The following is a 23775-nucleotide window of genomic DNA, read 5'->3' as shown; positions in this document are numbered from 1 at the left end:
ATTTGGTAGCCAAATTTAGCCACCAAAGGGCTAAAACGGCAACACTGGACATAGTTGCACACATATTCGAGTACTTGCAACTTAACCGGCGTATTGCTATCCATTGTTCATCTTCATCTTCATCTTCATCTTTCCTCTCATTTGTGCCACTTGTTCCCGCTGACTTTGCGTCTGTTGATATGTCGATATTGTCAATGGCTGGCTGATTGTGCAATGATGGGTAGCGTGTTCCTGGCCATGACAAGGCAACAGTTGGCCGAGTGATTCTCAATAAAATCGATTTCTCTTGTTATTCGTTAGGATTTGATTGCATTGAGTGATGAATTTGAAAGGAGTAAATTGCTCAAGTGCAACATTATTCCCTTGTGACATTGACTTAACTGAAGCAGTCGAATGAATATCTCCAAATGGGCGAGAAGCATACCAATTACTCATTTTGACTTCACTTGGGGTAATTTAAATCGCAGTACTTACGATACGGGGTACGTCAGAGAGGTATTTTCGCTCAAAACAGGAAAGCTAAACTCATCTCCAAACTTAAGTTCAATCAGTTTTTAGTGAGTGTTCTATGAAGCATAGTCAAAGGCGTTGTTACAAATACTTACTGGAAAATATTTCTGTTTAGACAGAACTTTTTTTCTTTCTTCAAATTTATGATTTTTATACAACTTTCAAGAGCGTTTCATGCCACTTTTATCGTTAATTGATATAAGTGCAAGTGTGAGCTATATACGCAACCGATTTTTAAAGAAAAGTTTTGGATTGCGGCTCATACAACGCCATAAGCTCTGTCACGCTTGGAAAAGCTCCTACCGGTTGGTGACGTAGAGCCCTAAAGTTGTGTGGATGAAGAAAAACCGGTGTAGTTTGACTTGATAACTTTCCTCCCATAGTTTGAATCTTTAGAATATGCGCAACTATAATCCTATGCCCGCCTATGTTACACAGAGTTGGACTTCGTCCTGTAGGCCTTTTTCAAGCAGATCAAAGGTGCGTATTACCATAGTACGGCTCAAAAAAATAACTAGCTTGACAGCACAACAACCAAATACAACCACCGAATTTTTTTTTTAACACCAGTCGTCACTCGTAGGCTTACTTTGGTCATCTTACTGCCACAAAGAGCTTAATAGAAAAAAAACTCTTTTCGATTGGGATATGCAGCAAAAGACTAGACAAGATGCTGGCCCGCACTGTTGGACTTTATGCCGATGAGGAACTTCCTTAACATATTTTCTTAACGGTAACAGACAAGAGAGATATGGTTGCGTCAGCAACTACACGGTTTGAATAAATGGATAAAAACCAGAGCCCGCTCCTGTTGAGCTAGAAATCGCTGTCTGCGTCCTTAAGGAAGAGGCATTTTTCCTAAAGGCTAAGGCTAGATTGGGTTAAGATAGCATTTATACTTCCAATTGGAAACATACTTAGACCTTCTGAGCTTCAGGAAGTCTCCCATCTTTTTTGCTACCTAACGAAGGCCATGAAAACCTTGAGACCTTACAATTGACTCGTTTGCTCCTTAAGTCACATGCCACAACTTTTTGTAGTATATTCATCACCTTTTCTAAAATAATTACTAAACGGAGGTTGTCTGCCTCGTTTATTGGCATCTCAGATTTACTTAAGAAGATGGACCCAGTATGCGATGGCTCAATGATGTCAACGTGGTACGAGTTGCCGTAAAATCCACGATTTCACTACACAGGATCCAATGTAGTTCAAGTCCGCTTGGCTATCGACGAAGATATTGGAATTTCCGATAGGAGACTAACCTTTTTCTGGAGGGCTGAAAGGACTAACTTATCTGCGAACCACCAGTTAAGATGGATACACCATCTTTGAGAGCTGATGGGCTCATTGCGGTATTCCTTACTGATCAAAAACCATTACTTCTAAAACTGCATACAAATTTTTCATTTATCAGATTCAGAGGTGGAACTTTTCATTTTCAACAAAGCCAATTGTACGGACTACTCAAATCGTATATGCAGATCGATTACGAATTCAAAAAATTCTGGCTAGTGATTTAGATTCTTTCCATCGATACATACATACATATATAGATAGCTCCCACATGATCATCGGGTCTGCAAGCCAGTCTAAGCAATCACGAAATAATTCACTTAACATTCCAGCACAAAATTAGATTTCCTCTCACATTTCTAGAATACCCAAACAAAAATTTGCATATTCGCCAGCATGCATGCTGCATTTCTCAGAAATCGCGCACAATCTTGTTGTCACATACCTTGCCGCAGCAAAAACGAACGAACAAGCGAACGTAGAGCTTTCGAGCAGTTCAAGTAATAAATAATCACATCGACCGGCTTTCAAATGCAAAACTTGTCAGCGAACAAAACAAAAGGAAAGGCGAGATTTGTAAGGACGAACGTAGAAGAATGACCAGGCTACTCACAGGCCAAGAATGAACCAACGTACGGTACGGCGGACTAAGTCAAAACGAGCGGAAAGCCAAACGAAAAAAATCTCCACACAAAGCCTCAAACTTTACAAAAACACTGCATTTAGTATTTATCAAAAAGAAGGAATTAAAATAAATAAATAAGCAAACAAAAAACAACAACAACGAAAACTGTGGTGGAGCGAAATTCCACAACTTTGTTGCATGGCAACAGCATGAGGAACGACCAACGGCTCAAACCAACCGACCGACCACAACAGCGCGATGTGTCGCATGCAGCTCGTCCAGGGCACAGCAGCATCTTTAAGAACCGGAGCATCCGGATGGCGAACGCAGCATACTATGTAGTATCTTTCTATATGGGGGGGGGGGGGGGCAAAGTGGATCGCAGAGCTGGAGAGTGTAGTCTTGAGCGAGTGCTGAGCAATGTACGTAGCGTCTACTTTATGCTTATTGTCGCAGTTGCCATTGTGATGTAAAAATTCAGATGATGGTTTTAGTTATTTTTATTGCTGTTTCGCCAAATCGGCTTCGCGCGGCAGTCAGCGCCGCCGATGCCTTTGCAGCCAACAAACAAAAGTTCGCGGTGATGAAGAAACCTGCAAAAGGATTTAGCATTCAGCTGCCGGTGGCAAACGGCTCCCACCACCACAAAAACGAAGCAAGTACCAACAGTGTTGCCGGCAATAAATATCCATTTGGGGCTAGAATCTCCAGAAAAAAAGTGCTAGAAAGGGCTAAATAAACAATTTCGGAGCTAGGAAAAGGGCTAGTTTCATTATTCTTCAATTGAAATTTTTTTATTTATTTTATAACGAATTTCCAAAATTTTTATTGTGTACTCGTAAAAAGGAAACATAAAGAATCGATTTATTAGATACACTAGTTTAATCGACGAAAAAGGTCTTCGCTAAAAAGTGTTTTTTTTTCTCCATTTCCAAGAGTACTTCAGAAAGCGTCAAATGTACTTCAGAAACTGTAAAATGTACTTCAGATAGTCAGTTGTAAAATAAACTGACTATTCGCAGGAACATTTTACGTTTTCTGAAGTACATTTTACGCTGTTTGAAATACTCTTGGAGAAGGTGTCTCTTTTGCAGTTATTGTCGAAAAAATAAAAAATAAAAATCAGAAAAGCGAATACAACTACTTTTCTTTGGATGCCTTTCGAAAAAAAATTTTTTCTCATTGCATTGATATATTTTTTGTGTACTTTTTGAGTTTCATTCGTTTAAATTCAAAAGATAAGTTAATTTTCAAGCTTTTTCGAAAATTGTTAATATTCGCCCGTATTCCGATTGTCGGAACGACAGTCGTTGTCGAAATTTGAGATTTTCATTGGCGTTATGAGGCAACCAGTGACATAATCTACAACAAATTTTTATTCCTATTATCCTTTCGAAATGGAGGAGTATTGAAAACGTGTTAAAATCGGTCGTTAATATTTTTATTTACGACATAATTCAACGAACGACTGTCGATGCGAACGACTTACGACATTCATTCCTTTCAGTTGATAAACTTTGAAAAAATAAAAAATTTAATGAAAGCGGCCAATTTCAATTTTCACTCATTAAGTTGAAAATGTGTTTTTCCACATAAACAGTGTAAGTATTTAAATTTTACGCCTAAAATTAAATTATGCTTTTTAGAGCCACAAAGGGCTGTTTCAAATTTAAATTAAGGGCTAAATCTAGCCCCGAAAGCATTTAAATGGCAACACTGAGTACCACCACTAGGCTTACGTACTTATTCTTATATGTATGTATATTAGGGTGGTCCAAAAACAATAAAGTCGGAATTGTAATGCTCTCACCCCCTAGGATTGTTCTATACCGAAAAATTATATCCCAGTTTTTTTTTTTATTTTGAAATTAAAAAATATTTAGAAGTCGCTCAAAGCGCTCAAAGTTTTCCATGTATTTTTATATGGGGAAAAAACCACTTTTCGTAGAAATGGTATAAAATTCTTGAAAAGCAATATTTTTCGATCGGAAAACTTTGGTTCTCTTCAGGAGACTTTCACTAATAATATCCAATTGTTTATTGAACCTTTTTTAAGACTAAAGATTTGTTATTTATCCCCTATTGCATTTTGTAGTATTTCTAGAGGTTTTGGCGGACCTATAAAATACAGTTACTATGAAAAGATGGTTAAAAAAAAATTTGATATTGTTATTGGGAATCTGTTGACAAGAAACCGAGTTTTCCGGTCGAAAAATATTGATTTTCAAGAATTCTATACCATTTCTACGAAAAGTTGTTTTTCCCCCATATAAAATGCATGGAAAACTTTGGGAGCTTTGAGCGACCTCTAAATATTTTTTGATTTTAAAATAAAAAAAAATAGGGATATATTTTTTCGGTATAGAAAAATCCTAGGGGGTGAGAGCATAAAAATTCCGACTTTACTTTTTCACATGCTTTTTGGACCACCCTAATGCACATAGTTTGGTATGTGTAAATATAGTATTCATGTGCATACCCGTATGGAGCTAAAATTGTTTGCGTACGCGTGTGCCCTTCCGCTCAGGCATCTTTTATCGTGGAATATTCACTTCACAAAGAAGGAGTTGAGTTAGAATACGCAAAGGTTTTGCAATTAATTCGCAATGCATTTTTACTGATATAGCTTAGTACATAGCAATTAAAGCATATATACATATGTGCGTACAGTTACCAAATTCTGTGGCATTCAATTCAGTTTTCGATTCATTACACTTGGGTGCCAAAGTCCTTCTCTATCAACTTCCTTCACAACATCTCTACACATCGACTGAGCGCCAAGGAATAAGGGTTTGGAGCATCGTCCTAAGTCTCAATTTCAAATCAGAAAATGACGAGGTACGTCTTAGGAAGAATTTAAGGGACTACCGTTCTAGATAAGGAATTAGGGAAGGTCCAGCGAATGCTGTGAATAACTCAAAAATGGAACGCTAAACTAGCGTTTTCCGATTGGAGTCGGTTAAGGCATGTCCACAGGGGTCAAAACTCAGATTACCCTACGAAGACATTTTAACCGTCTCTTATCGGGACCAAAATTTATATGTGATATCTGTGACCGTGGTATTACCGATTGAGGGGATGAGATTGAAAAAAATAGTTAATTTGATTTTTTAAGGACCACCCTAATATATATATATCTGTGTATATATATATGAAGATTTAATATTTATAAGTAGTACAGGGAAACAAGAGTTCACATAATGGCAACCGAGATGCAACAACCGACCACCAGTTGATCAGAAACGGCTTGGCTACAGAAATTCCCCTACTGATATTTGTCTTTTCTGCTACGATTACTATTCTAGTCGTCCATAGGAATCTGCACCTTGGCACACAACGAATGTCATTTGCCTTCACACCCGCCCTCCGCTTGAGGCAGAAATTGAACAGCAGCCCGCAGGAAAGTAAGAAATAAATCAGCGAATTGAGGCGCTGATGCGGTGGAGATAGTGACACAGTGTCACAAAACTATTAAATATATGGCAAAAGAAAAACTATTTAAAGCTTTATGTTAATTTCAGCGTATGGACCATGAGCCGAATATTAGGCTAGGTTAGAATGGCTCTATTGCAAGTTCGATATTTCGACTCGAATAAAAAAATATATCAATTGTGGAGTGGAAGATCGGCCTATCTCGGTATCCAGTTCGAAAACGCCCTATCTCAAAAAACTTTTCAAGAGAGGAGAACTACGGAGGAGAAATCCACCGAAATATAGTTTCTCTGAGATTTTTACACACATATGTATGTACCAATATGCGAAATAATGGCAGTTAGACATTTTGACAAGTTTCGCCTATTCTTTTCGTTGATTATTTTTTAATTGATTTTATATAAAACTTATAATAAAAGTCTAATTTACATATATTATAAAAAAATGAATTCAGAATTTTTAAGGACATTCCAAGTTTTCGATTGTAAGTATTTTTTATTCATATAAAGTGTGTTCGAAAATTTTTTAAATTGATTAGAATGTATGAAAGACTGAATTAAAAGCTTGTTGTTTCGAAAACTTACTTTTGTACTGGTTTAAGATTGACAGCTATTATGACGCTTTCCAGCATCAGATTGAAAAAATCGCACGAGAATGAATCGCCTTGTCCAAAATGGCGCGGGGAGGTCCATCCCATTCTATTGCTATATCTGGAAGTCGAGCAAATAGTAGCATAAAGATGTCCTTCTGATGCCAAGACGGCACGGAATTTCCATGCAATCCTCCAATTAACTACTCGGGATCTAATTGCCTTCAAAGCCGCTGGGCTATTGATGAAGGTATTGGCTTTTCCATTACTTAGCTACCTTCTTTATATCATAAGCCTCAACTTTTAGGACCTTGCAATCATCTGGCAGACGAAAAGACAGACTGCTTAGCAAGTCCACCGGAAAATGACCAGCGCTGGTTCCTTTCTCCATCAGTGCCCCTGGTAGGCCTATGTCACAATCCTCTATGTAATGAACGTTTGTCAACTTCGATTCCATTTTCTTTTGTCCATTTTCGTGTTGTTCCCTTTGTTTTGAGATTTTCATAAGCAAATGATCTTTGGTAGGCTTAGTATGCCGCTAGAAACTGCTGGTTTGTCTGCTTATCTCTTACCGATTAAGTTTGGAGTGCAGAATGTTCTGTATGTAGATATTTTGCTTCGAAAGAAAAAATCAGCGTAGGAATTGAAATTACGGCCAATCACCAAACCCGTCACCAATTTATTTGTAGAATTCATAAAAAAATATGAGCTTAACAATCCACCATTAGAGATCACATCCACTGTGCAACTTTATTTTTAGCATTTTGTAGATATTCGACTATGCATAGCCACCTTGAACCGAAGTGCAGCACGTTCCTGTAAGGAGCACTAGTACATATATGCGGACAGACAGCGCAACCGACAAGCAGACTAGCACCCCACATCTCTAACTGGAATACGTGCACATCCAAGCGCTCATTGCCACAAAGTTGCCGACAACTATGACGATTATGCATACACATACATATGTACATACGCATACGCATGCACATGAGTGTGTGTGTGTGTGTGATTATGTGAGAACAGAGAATGCGTTGTGGCTGGTCTTATCATTTTCAAGATCTCACCTGAGCAATGCCATTCGGCTTCATTTGCTTTGCACTCGCTCGCGCTTCGATCTGTTTGATGCGCCATGTAGACTTCATTCAGCCGGCAGCCGGAGAACAAACACACCGAAAAGGAATTTGCAATGCAATGCAAAATACGCCGAAGAAACGAAACGAAACGAAACGAAACTGCTTCGATCACAGACCAATGGACGACAATGGGCACCAAGCGGGCCGTGGTGGAAGGCCAACAAAAAAATAAAAAAAAATACATAAGTATTGCAAGTGACGCTTCAGAACGTTGCACATGTTGGCAACTAGACGGACGTGTAGGACGGGCAAACGAAATTGGACGGACAAACCATGCACCAAGCCGTGTGGGGAGAACTACGAATCACAAATGAATAAAATAATATAAATGCACAAAATAAAAAATGAGAATGTATGTATGTGTGCGCTTGTGCTAAAGTTGGTCGAAAGATGCAGGTAATCACAATTAAATCATGCGCCCCATTGCAGCGCATCGATTGAAGAACGTTGAATTGTGGTGTTCTTGCATACTTAGTTGGATGCGAAAGAGCGCAACGTCAATACACACACTTGCATGTGTAATCATGCACATATATATGTACATATGTATTTTGGAATATATGTGTGTAGTACACATGTAGTACTTGGCCGCACAAGAATGTGCAATTATTTCTTATTGAAGTCAAAGTCACAAAGTTGCATTTGCACTCGAGCAGGCAAATTCATCATCAAAGGAATATCCAATTTGGCTTGAACCGCTTCTACTCAAATCCCTGCCGTTTAACTTGCTGCGTTTGGTAGGTAGCCTGCAAGTGCACTGCGCTCTGTGCTCCATGCGGCGACGTCTGAGTGTTTCGATGCAATGCGAAACCCTTCTTCAGCGCGCTGTACATTTGGCAAATGTGTAAATATGCAGGCATCAGGTATGTGGGTTCAAAAGGTGCGCGCCGCATGTGGCGCAACATTTGTAAGCGTTTCCATTTTTTGTATTTGCTCTTCGCTGCATCTGCATGGAGTACTTGAAATTTGTGGGGCTTTATTTGTTGTAAACATGTGCGTCTGCGAGTATGCATAAGAGTCAACGTCAACGTGATTTTGTCATCTCTTGATGCGTACTGAAATGGTTTGCGCATCACTTTGGTATACAACAAGTAGATGCATTTCAGTATTTTATACTTATTTAAGATTTTCGAATGATGTACCTGATAAGTTTTTCTATACTTCATATTTTTCCATATCAGTTGGAGCCACAGTTTTCTAAACTCCCGAATGAAAATCTGCAACCTTAACTACTGGATTAGAACTTATGTAGACCAGGGACGCCCACGAAGAACTTGCTCGCGATCTGGAGATGAGATAAGGTAAAAATAAAATAAAACGTCAACGCAGAGTTGGCTGGAGTGAACTGAAGTTCGTTTGAAATTTGGTTGTAAGCTGTCTAACTCCGCTTTGAACTCAGTAATGACAAAAGCTTTGATGATATCTAGGCTTGGCTTGAAGGCATAGAAGAAATGACTCGATGGGAGGGAGGCAGCGGTTAAAAGAAGGCATAACATAAAATTTTACTTGTAGGGTCGAAACTTAACGGAAGGTTCGGTGCACGGCTTTTCTGTCGAAAACTCGTTATCAACCTCAAACTTAGGCTCCCAGTACATCTTATGGCGTTTTATTTTCTCGAAATAATGTTGCATTTATTCTGCCATGCGCCAGGGCTGTCAAGTTTTCGTGTTCTTTTCTCAGCATGTTCACATGCATATTGCGCGCTCTTTCTTTAAAATGTTCCACTCTGGATAATGTTGCCATATAAGAAGGTGGTGACATAGCTGACATTATGATATGGGAGAAATACATCTACTCTGATAGATAATTCAGGATAGTAAACTCTATCACCGTGCGCTTAGAAATTAGTCGGGAATCACTTCATCTTTATTGCGGTTGTGTCTGAACTTTTTTAGTTGGACTTATTTGGGTAGTAGACAGGACACAGGATACTGCCTAAGAATCGACGTGGAAAAACCGAATGTCACACCATATCATCACTATCGCAACTAGTATGAGCTTGATGAGGTCAAACTCTCTCAACATTGTCTTCTATGTCGAAGCTGCGTAGGAAATAGAGATCGCAATTATTACGCATCACTGTGGAGAGTCAAAACTTCGCGTTCCTTTATTGGTTAGCACTCACAATTCAACATACATACATACATATATTAGCATCACACTGGACAATGGTTTATTGCTCTAGTTTGCCCATTGCCTATGCCAATCACCTTAAATAAAGTAGTTTTAGTTTAGCCTAACTACAACCTACAAAAGCAATTAGTTATATGCCAAAAATTGGTATTTGCTTATTTATATGTATCTAAATAGGAAATTATTTATGTTAGTAAAACACTAAACTTTTAGAACGTGATAATGGAACTCACGTCTTCCTTTGTCAAATGAAGGAGAATGGAGAAAACGAAAACTGAAATTGCAAGAAACTCTATGACTCATCGCGTTCTTGCAGGACCACATTCCGATGTCCAAACGTAAAAATCAAAACACATGAAATAAACCTAAAAGAAGTAAGTATTCCTGAATCAAATGAGGAAAGAAGACCAAAAATTATAAAAAAAAACACTTTTAGTTTGAGATAAACAAAAGTATTAACATCAATAAAAAACGGGACAGCAGAATTGGGAGCGAAGTAATTGCACGAGAAAGGAAAAATACAAATACAGTACATTGCAAGTTTCAAACGGCTAAAAAATCCCTTTGATTTTTGGGAACTATTATTTTTTGGTGCGGGATTTTTGTACTTTTTTCCAATAAGCATGAATTTCTTATGAAATAAAAAGCGGGAGACCGTTAGCAACAAAATTTCAAAAAATCATCGCCAATTTTTGTAGATTGCACTTATTGTGTAAAAAAAAACAGTATTTAGAAAAAATTCTCAAAAATTAACGGGATTTTTTAGCCGGTTGAAACTTGCACTTGATGGCACTAAAATTGTAGGGGCTATAGAACTGTATACCAAAAGTGTTCTAAAGATTCAGGAAAAAAAGTTGAAATCTTGTTGAGAAATTTGTTGAATTTGTTCTTGAATTTTGTATAAAGTTCAAAATGGTGATTTGTATGGTTTTGGGTAAAGCTTTTTTTAAATTTGCAGGAAAACCATTACGAATATTAAAAAAATATGAGCACGTGGTCATTTTTTTGAGTCACTGTGTACACTGTGTGTGTTGAATTTTTTTTTTAAATATTGCACAAAGTCAATATTACTTCAGGAATACTTACTTCCTTTAGGTTTATTTCATGTGTTCGGATTTTTACTTTTGGACATCGGAATGTGGTCCTGGCAAGAACGCGATGAGTCATAGAGTTTATTGCAATTTCAGTTTTCGTTTTCAATTCTCCTCCATTCTCCTGCATTTGACAAAGGAAGACTGGAGTTCCATTATCACGTTCTAAAAATTTAGTGTTTTACTAAAATAAATAATTTTCTACTTAGATACACATAAATAAGCAAATACCAATTTTTGACATATAATTCCCTAAGTTATTAAAAAATATTTATGTATTAGGGCTGGAAGTTTTTAATGTCCGGATATTCGAATATGTATCCGATTAAAAAATCCGTATATCAAAATGAACTGATATTAACCGGAGTAATGTTGAGAACAATTTTATGAATCTCTATTTACACGTTTAAGAATATACGTTTATCAAAATGAGATCATGATATCCAGATTTTATTCGTATACACATGAATAGCCGAACGGATATATTCGAATATCCCTAGTCCTAGTATGTATGAAAATTATCATAGCTCAAATATTTAATTTGAATAGATTGGCACTTATGTACATTCCAATAGCTTTTGTTCTTGATCAGTTTTCTTAATGTATATATATTCCATGGCAGAGTAGAGTCTTTCTAATTAAGCCTTATCTTGGCTTAACCAAACTTAATCTGAATTAAATTTATGCTTATAGATTTAGTAGTTATACCTGGGTATCAGTGGTACTCATACCCTTGTTTTCGAATCAATACCAAAAAAACTAAACGTCTTTTGTAATTAGACAATTTAGTTGAGGGCATCTCATTAAATCTTTCCTAATTTGGTCTAATCCAAACTAACGCCACTGCCCGGGAGGTCATTTCATATTCACATTCTCCAATAGTCTATAGAGCTTCTATGAAGATCTGTACCTTTTGATATCTTCTACTGGGTGCCGGATTTATATTCGCTATACAATTTTGCAAATCTTCATTGATAATTTTTAAGTTTAGCGACTCAACACATGGGCCATAAGATCGAGGAAAGTTTCGGGCTCAAATTCCAAGAGGCAGATGAACTTGGACGTGCCAAGTCCACTGCCCCTTCCATATTCGCGCTTGGAAGATGCAAACAAGACCATATTGTCCGTCTGAAAGATACCGTTTCCTTGGACAATATATTTGGTTCTATACTGCTGTGATCGTTCACCTTTTCCCCGTTTTTAAGGCCCTCTCAGATAATTGAATAGTCAAATAAATAAGTAGGATGCCAAGTTGTTGGGCAAAATTGAAATTAGGAATTCGCGAATCGGGCTAAACCGCATTTGTTTTGAGGAATACATATTAACAAATAAATATCGCGCTGGCCTTGTCTGGTCAGCGACAGTTCGCTGTTCACACAAAACAATCTAAATCAAATTTATTACATTTTAAATATTTATCTTTCAAGTAGAAAAAGTTGCTATACATTTGACGTTTATGCACTAAGATAAGCCTGAATTTCTGTAGTTTCACCGATAAGATAGCCCAGAGATGGTGGCAGATAGTTTAAATCCAAGCATGAGTTGTTTTACATTTTTAGTTGCAAATGAATTTGGAATTGATGCAAGCGGATTTATAGAAAGTACTGCCAAGCTTATTTCGAAGTAAGAGTATTAAACAAAATTTATAAAGTTAAAAAAATATTCGATTATGTCGAAGTCCATTACGCGTCAGGTAAGTGGTACTAAATATCAGTTCAAGAAATATATGCAATTTATTTCGCTCTTCGCAACACTCACACATTTCCCATTTAGTTTCTTTTGAGTTTGCTGCTTCTCTGTGCCGATTGGCCGACTTTCACGCACGCCGCCTGCAATACCTGCTCTGCTGAAACAAATCTGGCTTGCGTCTCCAACAGCCAATTTAAGGTGTGCGACAATGGCTCACCAATTGCGAATGCGCTCGATTGCCCCACAGGATATGTTTGCTCCACAGCTACCACGAGCATTTGCCAGCCCAGTGGCGGCGTCGGTGTGGTAGCTGATTGTGCCGATTGTAACACCTGCGATGCTACCAATACCTTTGCCTGCACTGGCGTCGGCACATACGCCTTGTGTCTGGGCACAACAACAGTCAGTAACTTGACCGGCTCCTGTGAGCCAGATCACATTTGCAGCACTGATTATGAATACATCTGTGGTAGTGCCACATTAGGGGTGAGCCAATGATAGTTAATACATATTTTGGTAATTAATAATACATATATCTATTTTATTACTGTTTAGGTTGTGGCCACGTGTCCCAGTGTTGATGAGACAGTAACAACAACCACTACTGCGCCCTCGACCAGTGTGACAAATCCGGCCGCGTACTGTCAATCTATGCAACAAAGTGGTCGTTTTCCAGCCGGCAATGGGCAGACTACCAGCTGTAGACAGTTAGTACACTGCCCCCCTTACACTTATTTACTTACCATGCTGTGCATTTACATTTCAAAATAATACAAATCATTTTTAATTTTTTTTTCTAGGTATGTCTATTGCTTTATTAATAACGGCGTCTGGAGTGGAGCGCTGTACACCTGCCCTGGTGCCACATATTTTAACGAAAGTTCGCGTCTCTGCACAGCCGTCATACCAACACGTTGCGTCGGTACCACCCGGGTGTTGTCACTCAGGAATATGGATGTAGATTTCGATTGAAGTGGGTTCCAGCTAGATTGTCTTAAGTTTTCGAAAGTATTTATGTAGGTATGTAGTTACAAGTTTGCAAATATTTCTAAGCAAAAAATAACTGAAATAGAAAAATAATAAATAGATTTACGAAGTTGGATTTGTTAAATAAATATGAATGTATGCAATTCATAAGTGTTATCAATTGCTGGCGATGTTTGGTTTCTTCGCTGGGTACGATGTATTTCGGAACGGATTGCGTCTGCCTTGTCAAGTTTTGGTTTGAAGACAAACCGGTTTCGGTGTTGCGCCATCGTCATTCTCAAGCAACGGAATTTTTTTTTTTTATGAATCAAACTAGATAAGCGCTCGAAGCAGCCATATGAAGTATACATACAGCATTCGCTTGAATAGCCACATTACCTTCCTTCAGGAATCGGGCTTATATCTCGCAGTAACTTAATTCTCATTCTCATTTTGAAGACAGTTCGATTCTCAATAAAAGTTCTAAAACCGTCGTTACTAGGTGTTTTTTTTAATACAAAGGGTATGCCTTAAAATTTGAAGGCCTTGAATGGGCGCAGTGAGGGAAGCATCCAACGGAACGCCTTAAAGAGCATTTAATTGACATTTTCAGTATCACAGAGCAAGAAAAAACCAAGCAGGCGCACTATAAACTACGCGAAAATACCAAGTCTACACGGAAATGGTAGAAGGTCCGTTGCGAGGTGAAACCGAACAAAATTGATAGAAAAAAAAGTGGTGTTCATGGCATCACAATGTTGGTAACGAATGTCTCGTGCTTAGAAAATTCCCAAAAAATAAATGCACAACGTTAAGAGCCATGACCAGATTTTGTACGCCTGACTATAAAGCTTTCACAGCTTTCTTCAGGGAAAAGCTTTGCCATTAATGACTCCAATGCATTCAATGCTTTTATTTGCGAGTTTTTAAAGGATGAATGTTGTTTGACTTAACTTTATGATTGAGAAAGTATTACGGCACTCTAAAGTGCAATTTCAAATGCTCCAAAAATTCAAGCGAAATGTTTGCACAACGCACCCCAGAAGGTGGAAAACGAAAATAACAAAGCAAAATCTTAATTTTTGCAGGAGTCAACTTATTTATTGGGAATAAAAACGGCGAGGTGCGAGATTGCCTTAAAAAACAGTATTCTGGATAGGGGTTTCCCCATTCGATTCATATTAAGGAGGTAGTACCTAATAGTTATAGTACTCAATATGTTATAGTATCTATACCTTTAAGTTGTTCAAAGAATCCTCTGATTTTTAGTTCTTATAATCTTTTCATATTAGGTTTGTTCCACAAGCTACTCGAAGTCACATCGAGGTACACATACGCGTTCCACAAGTAAGTTTTAGAGTTTATTTGATATACGCTGACAGTTTGAACTTTGCTCGAGTTTTTCGACAAGTAGCTTGTGGAACAAACCTATTGTTTGTATAGTATATTCCTCAGATTGTTGTAAAAATTCAAGATATCACATCATTACTTGCAGTTTAAAGAAGAACAAAAAAAAATACCACTTATTTAGTTTAAAAAACCAAACTATAAAGTGCAATTTTTGAAAACTGTATCCAATTTATGATGATTTCTATTTAAAGTCTAAATTTCTTAATTTGCCTACAGCAAAGTTTTAGGGAGCAACCTTTACAAAAGCAAAATTGTAAACAGTCTTTTGTTTCCTTTCTTTCTTTTCAAAAGGTAACTAGTTCACTTATTAGAAATAAAAAAACAGCAGCACAAAATATGGTGACATAATAAGCTCACGAGATATAATAGCTTTATTTTTTAATAACTGTATTTTTGCCTAACCTAGCTAAAATTTCCTAGGCTTATGTAAAGGTTAAATTTAAGACATACATCTTTACTTGCACGTAGCTTTAGTCTCCATACCAACTTATGGCCTTTTACAAAAACAAAATTTACCTTTCTTATGTTTTACTATAGTATTATCTAAAACATAGCAACAAGAAAATGTTATTTTTGGCAAAAAAAAACAGGCATTTAGACCGCAGTGCAATGGGTTATACATACATATGTATGTATGTATTTCGCTTACAGTTGCTCATATGTGTACTCTATAAACGAGGACTCTGTTTTCCTCCTTTACCGAAAAATAACCTCATTTCTTCATTGTAATAATTTAAATCTGCTGCGACTCAAAAAAGTACGAAACATTCGAGTTTTAAGAACCAATGAATTTAAAGCGTCTAAGTGAGAATCACTCAACTTTTGGAATGGTCGGCGGTCGACGGGAATTAATCGGTTATAAGTATCTACGCAATCCTTCTGCTAGAACATCAAGGAAGAAACGGCTGCAATATCGTGTATGTGATGAGCTTAAAAAAGACCTTCAAATATATTTATTTTTTTATACATTTGTAGTATGTGTGTAAATATGTGTATTTTCAGGGAGAACAAAATGTTTTATATGCAAATGTTGTGGTGACTTGTGACGTATGACCAGCGATAGTTGGTTGTTGTTATTGTGCAAATTAAATAATATTTATTAGATATTAAATATTTGACTTTCATATAAAACAGTTAGTTTATAGACGTGGATTACGTTGCAACTGCATTAAATGCACCGATAAGAAAGCCGAGAGCTAGTAGCGAATAGTTTAAATCGAGGCAATAATTGTTTTGCATTTTTAGTTGCAAATGAAGCTCAATGTTATTCGAACGCAAGAACTTGTATATGTACTTAGATAATAAAAGCCGAGCATTCTTCAAACTATAATACTAAAGGAATAAGTTATTATAAAATTCCATTATGTCCGCATTAATTACGTGGCAGGTAAGCGCAAATTTTGGTTCCCACCTGCACCTGCTGCCTCACCTGTAGCCCATTAATACCTACTTACATACGTTTGATCTAGTTTTTGTTGAGCGTGTTCCTACTCGCTGTCAATTGCCCAATTTCGACTTTCGCGGCCTGTAATGTGTGTTCTACCACCAATAACCTGGCGTGCGTTTCCAATACCCAGTTCAAACAGTGCGACCTGCAAGGCATACCAAGTGGAGAGGCGACAAGTTGTCTGACAGGTTTTGTTTGTTCCACAGCAACCGCCGCAATTTGTCAGCCCAGTGATGGTATAGGCATCGTGCCTGCCTGTTCCGAATGTAACACCTGCGATGCTACCAATACGTTTGCCTGCACTGGCGTTCGCACCTACGCTTTGTGTCGGGGCACAACAACAGTTACTGATTCGGGTGGCTCATGCAAGGAATACGAGGTTTGCAATCGTGGAAATGCGGCCATCTGCGCCAATGCAACGGCGACGGTAAGTGCAATGAGATGTCGGGAGAGTTTTGAAATATTTTAAAGTAGATCTAAATATATATATTTTTTTTTATTTAAACAGCTTGTACAATTGCTTTTAAGAATTTTCAATGTTTCAGAATCAACCTTCTTGCCCCACTGTGGTGGAACCAACTACGCCAGTAACAAACTCGGTTGAATACTGTAAATCGGTTCAACAAAGAGGTCGCTTTCCGGTTGGCGATGATCTCACAACCACCTGTAGACAGTTAGTACATTGCTTTCATATTAACTCTGTTCTATAACACTGGGCGACAAAAACAAAAAAGTTTCGAAACACGCGAAGTAATCGATATATTCACGAAACTAAAGCTCAAATATAGTAAAACTAAGTTTTTAGTTTTTCTCTCTGACGTCAGGATTTATATAAAAAAAAAATTTACCCTGAAAATATGATTACTTAAAAAATATTATTAAAAAAATTCAGTGCAATGTAGAGTAACAATATGCATACCAAATACAAGGGAAAACTCCGTAGCAACATCATTTTTTATGGGATATAACGACACTTTTCGTTTTGTGCTGTTGTTGAGCAATAGCAGTTGAGTTATTTACGTTTAACTACCTAGTAGTTGTTACTTATTTCGTACTTTTTCAGTCTCCAATTCTTACTAAATCTTAAAAAAAGTCTTGATTTGAAAGCTTACAAATAATCTTCTCTGCAGAATGACTGCAAATAATTCAGAACAACTACGTTCCAAGACATATTATTGCTAAATTACGAAACACAAAATCTTTAATTGGCTTTAGTGAGAAATTTTGAGTTGTGTCGTTATTGCACAGAGTACCATCCATATATGTACTTGCCTTAACAAATCATCTTAATTCTTAATTATTTTCAAGATACGTCGAGTGCTCTTCAATCAACAGCGTCTGGAGTGGAATGATTTACTGGTGTCCTGGTCGCACATATTTTAATGAAACCTCACGACTCTGTACACCCAGTGTACCAACACGTTGCATCGGCACCGTTCGGACGTTTTCGCTAAGGAATCTTGTTTGAATTTTGATTGCGATGAAATCCAAATAGAAATGTAAAGTTCTCAAAAGTAAATTCTAAAAAAAACCGATATTAATTTTTTGGGCCATGAAAAACTTTCCCTTTGTGTGTACATCATTATGCTAAGAATCTGTGAGTGTGCATAATTAGCGCTCACTAATAGATTACCTAAATATAATGCTAGCGTGGTATTTATTTATCGTTAAAATTAACGGCAGTGCTATTAACATCTTTGTCGGAATTTGTATCATAATCACTGTTATTTATTAGCTTCATCGTTACCGTAACACCTGCCGTAATCGTTCTTTTTATCGATGTTTGCTTACGGCAGTGTTCTTTTCATTTCGCAACTGTATTCGTGTTTGTAATCCTATTCGCTTTTGCGATCGAGTATTTCAAAAATATATTTTCTTGACCCATACCAAGTTTGAGAACTCAATTTATTTGCATATGTAATATTCAGAGACAGTAAGTTGGCTTGTAGATGGTACACACTCGATTTTCTATGCTATAGTAAGTGTTAGTCGTACACGAATATTCGATGCCGGTCAAAACACCATTAACGAGACGACAGTGAACGTATCTGCAAAAGATGCAACGTACATACATATATATGTACAAATAAGTAATTATAAATATGTGATGCCTTTCTAAATACTACCCCACCACTTTACCTTTTACAGTATGGATCACTAGGCACTGTCGGATAGAGACCAGCAAAGCTTTCTTGCGAACAAACTTCATTCGGCGTTAATGGATTATCTGTAGTTGGGCTCAAGGTTGTTGTAGTCGTAGTACTTGTACTCGAACTTGTTGAAGTTGAAGAAGTCGTCGTAGTCGAAGAATCCACGACATCACAGGTGACAGTGTACGAACTAGCGGTACTCACACAAACCACATCACTGGTTGCATCACAAACAAATCCGGTGGGACAATAGCCCACCTGACCGGTGGCATGTAGGCCGCCATAGCACATCTGGAAGGTAGTGCGACTCAGGCAGGCAAATAAAGCATTGCGTTGTGCTGTGCATTGCCCACAAAGCGATGTGGAGCCGCAACTCGGCGGACGTGTTACACTCGCTTGCAGACAGATGGCGTCATATTCGGTGCATTCGAATCCTTTCTTGCAATGATACAGTGTGTCCATGTTAGGGGTACTTTCTACTGACCGGAGTAAGAATGATTTCAGACTATCTATGTATTAACATGTTGTGGAAGTAGATGACTCACCGCCGAAACAGAGATAGAAGGACGTTGAATTGATGCAGGCAACTTGATTTGTCTGGCAGACATTGCATTCAGCAGATGTTGCATCAAGGAAAACGCAAAAGTAGAAAGTGACCTGAAGTGGTATACACAATTTTTACTCTAAAACCAACAACAAACACGTTGACACCTACTAAAATTAATTCGAAAAAATAAGAAATACTTATACGCCACCTTCCGACGGCAAATGTTTTTAGGTGGGAAGTACTAGTATTTATTTTTACAGCCCATTGTTTGCTAAAAATTTTCTGGTCCAGTCCAGTAATTTAAAAGGAATTTAATCAGAACTGATTGACAAGGTACGTATTTGTAAAAAAATAACAAATATGATGTCTTAAACCTTTGGTTATTTTAGTTCAACTTAAAAAAAAACTCTATTGTCTACAGGTTCATTTTTTAAAATAGATCGAATCGTGCAGATCTGATGGCACGACAGAAAATGAAAAAAAAGATTTTATGCATTAGCAAAAAACGCATTACTTCAAAAAGTGCAAAATATTAGCTGGGTTTTATTTCTTCTTTCGAAAGCTAAAAACTCGTACTATTTTGTAAAATAATAAAACATAACATATTTTTTAACCATTCCATTAAAATTTACCATTTTTTTAAATTTCGATTTGATTAAAAAATAATGTTTTTTTTTTCGATCTTTGCCCACTTAGAAAACTATCTCAGTAAATTTTTCAAGAATTTGGTTTATGATCGCTCCATCTCAGAATCATTTGCTGAGATTGCGCCAAATTCTGAGATAGAGCGATATAGGGTCGAGCACAGCATGAAAATAGTTTAGTTTCTAATATTTAGCGCATATATATTTATAATTTTTTTATTATATTTTTGGCAGGGTGTCAACACTTTTGGTAGATTTCAATAAAAAAAGGAGGTTGAACAGATATTTTCGAAGTAGCCACACTGAACTCAATATTGAGCTTTATGCCACGTTACTAACTTATTTACACATATCTATTTATGGTGTTTTCATTGTCGTACGTACTTGTAGAACAAATAACAGCCATTTCTGGACGTCACATTGCGCCATTTTATTTCACAATCAGCAAAATTTGGCTTATCAAATTTTTATTTCCTTTGAAATATTTGAAACTTTACTAGAAAGAGTAACTATTTTTTTTCTTTATTTAAATACTCATACTCGTATGTACAAACAAATAAGCGAATAAGTGCACCTTTCCGTTAGAGAAACCATTTAACAACTGTTGGCACTAACTAAAAATTTCTACTTTCTATGTTTAACCGTTATGCTAGACATATTTTTGTTTAGCTCTCTTCGTCTGTGGGTGTCTTTTTATACATACAAAATTCCTGCTAATTGGATTGTTTATTCTTTTAATTTCGCTCCTTAAAGTCTGAAGTTAAGCCTTCCAACTTATATTATGTACATACATATGTATGTGTGTATGTATGTATGTTTGTATGAAAGCGTATCCCGCTAATATGCTACGTCATTGTAGTGAAATTCGTAACCAGTGAAATAAAACGTTTAAGTGACCTACCTTTATTGTACTTCGAAAATTTTTAAATTTTTGCTGATCTGTCGATCTAATTCGAACGATAAATACCTTCGAGTTTAGGGTCCTGCAACCTTAGGTGCTTAAAGGATACCCGTTTACCATATAATATTTTTTTAATGAACAGTTCAACAGCGATTAACTGATTTTGAACTGTTGCCCGAATCGCCAAAGCGATTATTTTTGTAAAGTATTTTATTTACAGAGACGAACTAGTTGAGCCGCGGAGAGAACTAGTTTAATGTTATTTACGCGGTGTGATTTCTACCTTTATGTCTTTATCTGGATACATACATATGTACATTAGACTGCATCACTCCATACACAAAAAAAAAACGGTACTGTGTTTCCATTGGAATTATAAAATCTATTATATTTTAAGATGCCCACCAAAATATTTTCGTATCGTAATATACTACCTCATATATATATATATATTATTAATTACGAAATTTTTGATGCGGTTTTTTAAATTTATTTATTTCAAAGATTGGTATAAGAAAAACTTGAATAACGGAAAAGGAAAGGTATTATTTCCACACCCTTTTTTTTCTTTGCTAATCAACTCATTCATTCAAAGATGAAAGAGAAGGTAAGGATGAACGTACGTCATTAAAAGTTGAATTAAGAAGTGTTGGTATTTGAAAAAATAAAAATGGGACACGAATGACTTTTTTTGGACAAAAATGAAAATAGTGGGAAAATACTGAGACCCCAATGGTTTAAAATAGTTTTGGCCCAGTTATTCAAGCTTTTCGTAAAATGAATCTTTGAAAAAAGTAAAAATCAAAAATCTCATTATTAGGATTCCGTTGAAAAGATTTTTAAATATTTTTATGCAGATTTTTCAAGCTTATTCTGTTTTGTCATCTGAGGGCATTTTTTAACACAAAAAAAAAAAACTTTAAGAAACTATTTTTATTCATAAAAACTCCATTTTGGGAGGTATTACCAAATCGGTCCAGCTCACGTAAATCTTGATATTTTTCCGAAACATTTAGGTGGACATCTTAAAATATAATAGATTTTGTAGTCCCATGGCAAAAACCGCAAATTTTTTTGGTGTTGCAATCTAATGTACATGTACACATAGTTGAAATGAATAAAAACTCAAACAGTCAAATCAAATAAAATCTAAAACCCACCAAACAATTTGTGTTGCCGGCAATAAGAAAACGTGTTGCCCTCGGAAACAAATTTATTGCAAATTTATTGCCGGTAATATTGCCACCGAATCGATTTTCTATTACCGGTCACTCTAAAACGTCCGCCGAAGGCAACTCGCCTGGGTGAGTCGTTTTCTTATTACCTGATGAGTCCTTTTCTTATCGCTTCAGGCGATATTTGGAATAATTTTATTCTTTTTAATACTTCATTTATTTTTTTGTATACCAAATTGCAACTTACAATCGGAATTAATTCATTTTCTCGCTGTGAGGCTTCCTATTTTTTCAATCTTGTCCTTGGGCATAATTTAGATGCTTTTGGCCAATACTATTGACGCCATATTCATAAGTTTCGGAATTTTTGAGAACTTTTTTATTCAAAATTGACATGAATGAAGTGATGTTGCCGATTTGTCACCACAGCAATAAATCGGTGAGTCGCCAATTTGTTGCCATTGACGATTGTTGCCTATTCCTCATGTTTTGCATGGTGGGAATTGTTATGTGGGTGCTAACTGTGAATGTATATGTATATATATTCATATTCGTATATATACAGTGTCGAAAATATAAATAAGGTAAAGATATTTTAGCACTCTTTGGCTACTTCGCTTTCGTTTATTTAATGTTTATTATTTTTTATAAAAGTGTATCTAGCAGAAACCATGTAAGTCAAAATTTCACACTTTGTACAAAAATTAGGAAAGTTAGACCAAAATTTTGAAAATTTGATTTTTGAGAAAAGTTCTGAGTATACTGGATTTGTTTGAAACTCGCATCCGCCATTTTAAATTTTAAAATCGAAAACCAGATTCGTAATCATTAACCCCAGTAACCCACTGGTAACGAGTTTCAAGCCCTGACAATGCATTAAACGTTCAGTATCAACGTTTTAATTTTATTGATTTTTTAAGAATTGATATCTACGCCATTTTGAATTAAAAAAAAATTGACTTCAGATTCGTAATCAGCGACCCCAAAAACTCCCGCGAGCCCAGTTTCAAAAAAATCCAGTGATTTTTTTTTTTATTTAGCGCCATTTTGGATCTGCCATTTTGAATTTTGAAAAACTGACTTCAGATTCCTAACCCCATGGTAACTACTTCCAACCCATGGAAATGCGTTAATCGTTGAGTATCAACGTTTTAAATTTAGTGGTCTCTTTTCGAAAGCATATTTTCGAGTACTAGGCCCATTCTAAGTGTCCACGACAGGTATGTAATCAATGGAATGTTCCCCAATAATACCAAAGTAATTACATGTAAAAACAACATTTTAGCGGCATTTTAGCATGTCACGAAAAGAAAAATATTGAGAACAAAAACCGACCTCTAAAAAAACTTTTTTTTTTCAAAATAAAAAAAATACGTTTCTTTGCTTTTATCACAAAGAACAATAATTTGAGGTAGCGTTTATGAATTAAAAAAAAAGTTTCGGGTACTGTTTATTAAGTGGCCCACCTATTTCGGGGTATTGCGTCCAAAGGGGTGACCCGATCCAAAAAAAAATTGCACACACTTGTAGCCAAGGGTCTACCCATTATTTTAACATCCACTTTGTAATTTTGGGTCACTAATTTATTTACAAATTGGGTTTGAAATATGCCCTTTTTTGTAAAATTCGGAAATTAGCGTAAATTTATCACTCCTATTCTCCTTAAAGCAGCTACATCAGCAATATATTTTTATATTCTCCTTCACTTTACACTTTACTCGATGAGCTATAACTTTCTTTATAACTTTAATATTAACCAATTAATCACAATTTATTAAATAAAAACCCCTTCTAAATCATGCGTCTGACTTTTGTTGCATATGCAAATTAAATGGCGTAGTTCAGCTGTCAAACTCCAAAATATGCAAAAGAATGAGAGACAAAAGAAAATAGGATATAACCCTGTAAGCATTAAAAATATACAAAGGTGTTCTCTGTAAAAGGTATTCAGCTCCTTTTCTTCGCAAAACAGAAAGGAGAATTCTACTGCCTGAGGGTTATAATCCCTAAGTGCGGCCGAAGGCCGCCTACGCA

At 36.4% G+C, this 23775-nt stretch overlaps 2 protein-coding genes across 2 annotated transcripts in view; one reads left to right on the top strand and one right to left on the bottom strand.

Annotated features, from left to right (window-relative positions):
• LOC118748041 (cell wall integrity and stress response component 2-like) overlaps positions 1–23775 on the top strand; it is a 100778-nt gene that overhangs the window by 59554 nt on the left and 17449 nt on the right. The window lies entirely within an intron of this gene.
• LOC118747509 (serine-rich adhesin for platelets-like) overlaps positions 18196–23775 on the bottom strand; it is an 8373-nt gene continuing 2793 nt past the window's right edge. Inside the window, exons 4-6 of the mRNA XM_036481559.1 lie at positions 19020–19131; positions 18464–18950; positions 18196–18372 (exon numbers count right to left, since the gene is read on the bottom strand). Of these exons, the coding sequence (XP_036337452.1) occupies positions 18249–18372; positions 18464–18950; positions 19020–19131 (723 nt within the window). The 3' untranslated portion in view covers positions 18196–18248. The remainder of the gene's footprint in view (positions 18373–18463; positions 18951–19019; positions 19132–23775) is intronic.

Source organism: Rhagoletis pomonella, unplaced genomic scaffold (assembly GCF_013731165.1).
Source record: "Rhagoletis pomonella isolate Grant_MI unplaced genomic scaffold, Rhpom_1.0 Rhpom_scaffold_00012, whole genome shotgun sequence".
In the NCBI taxonomy this organism is placed as follows: Eukaryota; Metazoa; Arthropoda; class Insecta; order Diptera; family Tephritidae; genus Rhagoletis; species Rhagoletis pomonella.
The sequence above is the reverse complement of the archived record's forward strand: the minus strand, read 5'-3'. Positions and strand labels throughout refer to the sequence as shown.